General features: G+C 34.9%; 1 protein-coding gene and 1 long non-coding RNA gene across 3 annotated transcripts; one reads left to right on the top strand and one right to left on the bottom strand.

The window, feature by feature from the left end:
- The first annotated feature begins 1796 nt into the window (after positions 1-1796).
- LOC121217897 (cryptochrome-1) lies at positions 1797-5372 on the top strand. 2 transcript variants are annotated; one of them, XM_041094484.1, is made up of 5 exons: positions 1834-2445; positions 2875-3093; positions 3312-4018; positions 4106-4896; positions 5001-5372. In XM_041094484.1, exons 1-5 carry the CDS (start codon positions 2145-2147, stop codon positions 5002-5004), a joined length of 2022 nt encoding a protein of 673 aa, XP_040950418.1. In that variant the 5' UTR covers positions 1834-2144; the 3' UTR covers positions 5005-5372. The 2 variants fall into 2 exon arrangements, with proteins under 2 accessions (XP_040950419.1, XP_040950418.1); XM_041094485.1 differs by having other exon boundaries at positions 1797-2445; positions 4106-5372.
- A 1021-nt stretch (positions 5373-6393) lies between these two features.
- On the bottom strand, positions 6394-8250 carry LOC121217896 (uncharacterized). The gene is made up of 3 exons (XR_005914105.1): positions 7947-8250; positions 6776-6995; positions 6394-6566 (listed from the first exon to the last, which is right to left on the bottom strand). It is a non-coding gene; the product is annotated as an uncharacterized lncRNA (long non-coding RNA).
- Between the last annotated feature and the right edge of the window lie 345 nt (positions 8251-8595).

Genomic DNA, 8595 nt, shown 5'->3' with positions numbered 1-8595 from the left:
ACACAGGTCCAAATTGACTCCTGAAATTACTTATTATTTCAAAATAGAAGCAGATTAAGAAGCCGATAAAGAACCATTATTCGAGTATCTACAACCAACACACTTTTCAAGAAAAACTATTGGTCGTTAGTGAAGGTTCAACGACAACACCATCATTTGTCCATCACAGCTTAGAAAGACAATGAATATACCTACAAAATAGATCTATAAACTGAACAAAAAAAAATGAAAGCACATAGAGTAAATGAAGAGCTCACAAAATATATTTACAAACTAAAAAGAGAGAAGACACACAGAGTGAATAAGAAAAAAGAAAGAAAGAAAGAGGGGGTTGGTGTAGAGGGAGAAAAAGACAGATGATAGTCCTCGTTGAGTAAAACAAAAAAGAAGAAGTAAATAGCTTAGAAAAATGTAAAACAAATTTAACCATTTTTATTTGAATAGATAATGTAAAAGAAAATAAATAAATAAATAAATAATTATAATAATATTTTACAATTATGAATTAGAAAACCTATCCAAATAAAGAAATGATGTTCCTTTCTCCTGCTTCAACCCAAACATAAGGTTGAGATACCTCATTTATTTTATAAAAATTATATAAATGGAAAATATTGTTATAATAAATCCTTTCTTTTTGTCTTTTCATAATTTACCAGAAGAAAAAGAAAAAGAAAGCTTGAGGTACCTCATTTACTTTAATTTCTTTTATTAATTTTAATTATTCAAATAATATATAATTTTTCTTTTACCTTTATAATTATTTATCCAAACATAATGTTTGCATGAAAATTTTTAAAAATTTAAAAGTTTTAAAATGCCAATAATTTAAAATGAATCATTTCAAAATGCTAATATTTGTGATTGTTTTGCTTGGATAAATATTTTTTATATAAAGTTTACTCATTGAAATTTCTTTAGTAAAAAAGTTAATTATAAAAGAAACAACAATGAAAATCAAATGTTGATAATGATAATGAATTGTAAAAAAATAGAGAAAAATAGAATACATAGATTTTATCATGTGGAAACCCTTTCGGGAAAAAAATCACGGGCAATGGAGAAGAAAATTCACTAACTATTAAATTCGAATGACATAAGAGGAGAGACGATTACGTCTATTTATAGGTTTAAAAATCTTATTCTAATAGCAATGCAGTAATGTTGAAACACCTTATTCAAATCAATATCAAATAGAAGAAGTGTACTTCTATATGGATTTCACTTGTGCAGTCTATACTGTAGCGCAGGGGCTTCCGCCCTCACAGATCCCCCTATCTTGCCACTTTTTTAATAAGAATTTAGATTACACAACTTTAACACTTGTCATGCATTTAAAATTTCGAACTGATCTATTATCTCTATCATATCGATAAAAAAAAGTGTGTATATATTGGAATTAAATAAAAACCATCCTTAAAGTTTCATGCTTTTTATCGATGATATTAATATTATTTAGATGAAATAAAAACAATGAATTTGAGTTGAGTCACTCAAATTACATATAAAATTTGAAATTTGTATTATTTTTTATTTAAATAAATAAATTGAAAATTTGATAAAAGAAATTCATTTTTCCAGGTCTAAATAGGCTCCTATTATTCCAACCCGAACCCATTCACAATCCAAATAAAATTTATTCTCAAAATCAATCATTTAAATTTGAGAATAATAAAATCTGATTCAAATTAAGAATGGTGAAAATGGGTTTTGAATATCTTGAAATTACAAAGTATATGATACAGAAATAAAGCGAAGGAAGTAATTAGAGTGGTCAGTGGTGGGTGGGTTTTTGTTTTTGTTGCAAAGGATAAACAGGAAATTGAAAATCTTGAATAAAAATAAAAAAAGTTGTGGCTGTAAATTGCCTATCAATTTTCTTGTGTATCCCCCCATTTCCATTAACCAATCCTCTTCACTCAGGCTTCATATATAGAAGATATTCATTAAAAAAAAACAGAGGGAATAATCTTTAAAAAATAATTTGTCATTTGCACTATTATCCTCCATTAATAATGCTTAAAACCTCCTTTGGTTCACAAAATAGCCAGAAAGAAAAAACTTTTTACTTAGAAACCAAGAATTCCGTGCTTTATGGTATATAGTTAAGCAAAGATAAAATCTGGGTTTTTGTTTTGGGAGTTATGTCTAGCATAGTTTGGTTTAGAAGGGATCTTAGAGTTGAAGATAATCCAGCACTCTTAGCCGGAGTTAGGGCAGGCCCTGTTTTTGCAGTTTTCATATGGGCACCTGAAGAAGAAGGCCATTATCAACCTGGAAGGGTTTCAAGATGGTGGCTTAAACATAGTTTGGCTCTTCTTGATTCTTCTTTGAGGAGCCTGGGAACTTGCCTCATAACAAAGAGATCAACTGATAGTGTTTCATCTCTTCTCCAGATTGTTAAATCCACTGGTGCCACTCAGCTCTTCTTCAATCACTTGTATGGTTAGTTCCCCCCCCCCATTTTCTTGTAAAACTGAACAAAACTATGATTATATATAACAATTGCGGCTTGCATCAATCCAGAGATAGATTCTTATGATTGTGATTGTTAATTAATTTTGTGTTTCTCAGTATGTTCTCATTTTGGCATCATATGTTCCCAGTAGTTTTCATTGATGGTTTCCACTTTCTTTATTTGTTAGTTTCGATACGAAAAGATGATTAATCAATATCTAATATATAGATATAGTAATAGAGTGTTATGAGGTTTGCATCAATGGAGAAATAGGTTCTTATACTTTGTGGTTTAAATATGCCTTGGCTTTCCGCAATCTTTGGTTTCTGATTATGTTCCATATTAGTAAGCAATGGAAAAAGAAAGTCTATGTTTAACATAAGTGGAAACTTACTGCCTTTTTCTTTGGGGTTCAGATCCTATATCCCTGGTTAGGGATCATCGAGCAAAGGAAGTATTGATGGCCCATGGTGTAGCTGTTCGATCGTTCAATGCGGATTTGCTTTATGAACCTTGGGATGTAAATGATGATAATGGCCGCCCTTTCACTACTTTTACTGCTTTCTGGGAAAAATGCCTTAACATGCCTTTTGACCCTGAGGCTCCTCTTCTTCCACCTAAAAGAATAATTTCAGGTTATTCTCCTTTGAATGCCCCTTCCTTTCGTCATGCATATCCGGTTATGGGTATGGGATAATGATCCCTCAAAGACCTTACGAATAACCGTGTTGATTAATATAGCTTTTCCATATTGTTAATGTATTACAATGGTCTAACATAATTGATTTATACTTGTATTGCGACTGAGGCTCACCTTGAAACTGTACATGTTTATTGTTCAATCTGTGTGTAGGTGATGTGTTAACTTGCACTACGGATGTGTTGGTGTTTGAAGATGAATTGGAGAAGGGAAGCAATGCGCTTTTAGCTCGAGCATGGTCACCAGGGTGGAGCAATGCGGATAAAGCTTTGACAACGTTCATTAATGGACCTTTAATTGAGTACTCGAAGAACAGAAGAAAAGCTGATAGTGCAACAACTTCATTTCTTTCCCCCCATTTGCATTTTGGGGAGGTTAGTGTCCGAAAAGTCTTTCATCTCGTTCGAATGAAGCAGGTTTTATGGGCTAATGAAGGGAACAAAGCTGGTGAAGAGAGTGTAAACTTGTTTCTGAAGTCGATCGGCTTGAGGGAATACTCAAGATACTTGAGTTTTAACCATCCTTACAGCCATGAAAGGCCTCTTCTCGGACATCTTAAGTTTTTCCCTTGGGTTGTCAATGAGGGTTATTTCAAGGCATGGAGACAAGGAAGAACAGGTTATCCATTGGTGGATGCTGGCATGAGAGAGTTATGGGCCACCGGTTGGCTACATGATCGTATTCGAGTTGTTGTATCGAGTTTTTTTGTCAAAGTTTTGCAGCTTCCATGGAGATGGGGTATGAAGTATTTCTGGGATACCCTCTTGGATGCAGATTTAGAAAGCGATGCTCTCGGTTGGCAGTATATATCCGGTACTCTCCCAGATGGTCGTGAGTTCGACCGCATCGATAATCCGCAGGTTTGGCTGCAGTTGTTTTTAGCTCGCTTTCATCAAGTGTTTGATATCTAGTGTATGCATTCTCATCTAGTTAAAAGTTTTTTACAGTTTGAAGGTTACAAATTCGATCCGAATGGAGAATATGTCCGGCGGTGGCTTCCAGAACTTGCAAGACTACCAACTGATTGGATTCACCATCCATGGAATGCTCCTGAATCTGTACTCCAAGCTGCTGGCATCGAGCTTGGGTCAAATTACCCTCTGCCTATTGTAGGAATAGATGCTGCAAAATCCAGGTTGCAAGAAGCACTTTCAGAGATGTGGCAACTAGAAGCAGCTTCAAGAGCTGCAATTGAGAATGGAACTGAGGAAGGCCTCGGAGACTCTTCCGAGTCAGTGCCATTTGCATTTCCGCAAGACATACAAATGGAGGAAAACATTGAACCAGCAAGGAACAATGCTCCAGCTACAACACGGAGATATGAGGATCAGATGGTTCCTAGCATCACTTCTTCGTTGTTGAGAGGTGAACATGAAGAGTCTTCTTCGTATCTTAGAACTTCAGCAGAAGATAGCAGAGCAGAAGTTCCAGGAACTGTAAATATAAATCGAGAACAACGGAGAGACACATTAAACCAAGCGATTCCAGAAACAGCACGCAGCCTGCAACTTAACTTCCCGATTGGGTTGAGAAATGCTGAGGATTCCACTGCAGAATCATCTAGTAGTAGTAGGAGAGAAAGGGATGGCGGAGTTGTTCCAGTTTGGTCCCCGCCATCTTCGAGTTACCCCGAGCAATTTATAGGTGAGGAAAGTGGTATCGGTGCAAGCTCATCTTTTCTACAAGGGCATCCACAGTCCCACCAAATCATAAATTGGAGGCGATTATCTCAAACCGGGTAAATTCATCTGAATCATCGTTCCATATCGAATCCATATCAAACCGATCAATATCAATCCAATGCCTGTGTAACCATGACTACTTCCACAATATGATTTACAGGTAAAACGAATACACGCCAAAGGCAGGTACCTAGTACTTGCAGAACGCTCAGTCTAGTGGCCGGATTGGACGATAACATGGCATGTTATCAACCCCATATATTGTCCACGAATCTAACTCGACCTGCAGCCAACTCGGGAGTTGGATGAATGATCAGCTATCCAATGTTCTACCATACGCATAGCTCTGCTGTATAGTGTTTTGTCTCCTTTATATAAAAGGGTAGATGAGATTCATGGTAGAAATGTTGTAATCCTGGAATAAAAACAGGCTTCTGTGTATTTACTTTTTAACTGATTAGGAAGTTGTATTGTATAACTCATTCCTATTGCTCCCTCTTTTTTCTTTTTATTTAATTACTTATGTTTGTCATTTTTACCGTCAAATTTTCGGATATAAATTTAAAGGAGATATGGCCTTCCAAGAATATTAAATGATCGATGTGTTCTGATGCTTTTGAGTCTGGTAGCCATGTTTTTTTTCGGTCTGCGTACTATAGAGGCTTGTGGCAACTTGTTCTAGGTTCTTGTGGTATTAGGAAGTCTGTTGGTACGTGGCTTTAAAAATTTAACTACTTGTTTAAAAGGTAAGTCGTTTCTTGTCTGCTTGCTCAAATTGGCCTGGAATGCAATTGTGTATTTTATTTGGTGTGAAAAGAGTAGTCTTCTAATTCTGTTGAAGAAAATTAAAGATATTGTACGTTTTCGTCTTAGTGGTAGATGTCCCACTGAGTCATTCCCTGTCAATAACCGATAATGTTTTCAATGGAGTATGAGGAATGTGTAGGATAGGCTTATGGTTTTAATTGTTGTAATCTGTTGTGTTTCTTGGTTTTGTGTAAGTTCTTTTGATTGTTGTGGATTGCTAGATGTAACAAGTTTCTTTTTTCTGCTTCTTGGATAATACAATTTACTTATTAAAAAAAAAAAAGTTGAAAATTAAATCCTCTTAAATTTTGTTATTTAAAAATTGCAACCAAATCATTAATATTATTAATAATTTCCATCAAAATTTATTAACTTAACATGTTGATTAGACTATCATTCATCTTTAAAGTTCTTTTTGTTTAAGTTATAAATACAATAAATTTTATATTGAATGTATTGAATATTTTACACATGTATTAAGCACTTGTGTTGATGTTGTTTAAATGTACCATTTCATATTATAATGCCATCACAATATAGGTAAGTATTGAAAATTTCCACTATATTTTATTTTCTTTGATATTTGTCACTATATTTTGAAAATATGAGTAAATCTGTCATTTAACTCTCATGCAATTTAATTTTACTACTCAATATTTGTAACACCCCAAACTCAGCCTAGACGTCAAGACCAAGTCTAAAGAGTTACATTGACGATATTAGAACTCCACATTTATGCTTGCAGATAAAAAGAAAATCATTCAACACGTTATAGCAATCATAGAATCAACCAACATTCAACCGTCATCAAAGATCGTATTACTAGAGAATACTGAAATTTACTAATAGTATAATTAAAGGGTGATAAAGTGATTGACTGAGCTTCCACTACGCCGACCCGATCAAGTCTGCGACCCACCTAAAATTCAGTCAACACAAAATGAGTTGTAAACCCAATGCATAACAGTAATAGATTTAACTAAAGCACAATGATAAAAGTAGTTATCGGATCTCAAGTTCCAATCAGAATCAGAAGACATTTAGTATGGATTTATTGTATCAATTTTATAATAGAATAGTTCCAGTTCAGATACAGAACAAATCAGAAACAAATGCAGTTATTCCTACCCCAATCCTCTACACACCATCTCCGTCCATCCCAACAAATCATTTAGGGTATAGAATACCCCTCATTCCCTACACACCGCTTAGTGTCAATATGACACTTTTCAGAATGTTTGCAGCCTAGCTTCCAGATCAATAGGCGAGTAACGCTGAACTCACATATAAGTAGTGGTCTAGCCACCGAATCAGAACAGGTCACTTGCTTCTTTACATGATTTCCCACCTAATGCAGTTACAGATTACACATGTCAAAATGTACACTCAGTCGTTCAGATTCAGTAAACATTTGTATAATCAGAATCTCAATCTCAAATTATTAGATAACAATCTTACGACCAAATTCAGATCATACATATACATTACAGACAGCTTACATTTGCGTTAACAACACTTACGACCCCATAGATGACTTCTAAAACTGACCCACATGCTCGTGTGATTCCACATGGCCTGGCACACGCCCGTGTGATCAGCCGTGTGTCTTACACGGCCTAACACACGCCCCTGTGGTCTACTCGCGTGATCCTAAATCTCAAACAGTAAGCCACATGACCTGGACACACGCTCGTGTCTCTGGCCTGGGTGGTCCTTATCTTGTACTCAACGAGATACACGGCCTGCACACACACCTGTGTCCTTGGCCCGTGTGAACCCTACATTAGCATGCCCACACATGATGGGGGAACACGTCCGTGTCCCCTACCCAGGTGGCTCGAATTTGGTAAGTAGTGTGTTACACGGCCTATCACACGGCCATGTGGCGTCGACAGCCATGTTTTTCGGTGCCTAAGATTCACAAAATTTAAGGTTTTCGGTACGCACTTGAAGAGATTTCGAAGCAATAACAATGTAGAGGATCTCCGAAGCCTAAAATGACCATCCAATAACTCAGCCAACCAACTTTATCGACAATAATGCACACCTATACACATAATACTTTATGTCGAAGGTTTCGACATGAAACCTTCCAACGAAATCAAACTTACCGGAAGGTCAACAATGGTCACTTGAATTGTTGAGTTGAGGTATGCTACTCTCGATATCCCCGACTAAGAGGAAACCAAACGACTAATTATCAGAAACTACACAATACGCTCGAGATGCCGAATTTAGAACATTCTACGAAAACAATAAAAGAAACTACGGAATTTACTGAATTGATGGTGAAACTTACTCAATAACCTTTTGATCGATACAATTAACGACGTATAACTTCGTCTAGACCCATGCTTATGACCGTGATCAAAATGAAAAAGAAAAATAAAAGAATCGAAAAGAGAAAAGAAAAGGAAAGGAAAGAAAAGAACAACAAAAAGAAAGAAACGAATAGAAGATGACGACAAATTTTAAATCTTTATAACTTCCAACCAAATTCTAGCGCTTAGCAAAAAAAAATGTTTACTATCACGTAGCTCGAGATTTAAACATAGGCCCAAACAGAATGCAGAAGTTTAACCAATAAACCAATAGGTTTATTCTTGATATAGGTTTAAACTGAATTAAACTTATTTATGTCATTTAAGGATAGAGGTTATCTTTAAAATAAAATAGTAAAACTTCTAAAAATACAACCCAAACTCCTGACCTCAACCACGTAAACAAAGCACATAACCACAAATACAGAGAATCAATTACAATGGAAATCCAACAGTCAAACATTAAAATTTTTGAGGCGTTTCAATATTAATTTTGATTATTTGAAAATAGAAAAAATTCTTTCAAATATTTTATTTTAATAATTAAAAATAATTTGACTTATAAATATTAATAATAATAAATTAAATTAAAATTTCTATTTAATGAAATAAAAACGTGAAATACAT

This window comes from Gossypium hirsutum, chromosome D05, assembly GCF_007990345.1.
Source record: "Gossypium hirsutum isolate 1008001.06 chromosome D05, Gossypium_hirsutum_v2.1, whole genome shotgun sequence".
In the NCBI taxonomy this organism is placed as follows: domain Eukaryota; kingdom Viridiplantae; phylum Streptophyta; class Magnoliopsida; order Malvales; family Malvaceae; genus Gossypium; species Gossypium hirsutum.
This window is presented reverse-complemented; position numbering and strand designations above follow the sequence as displayed.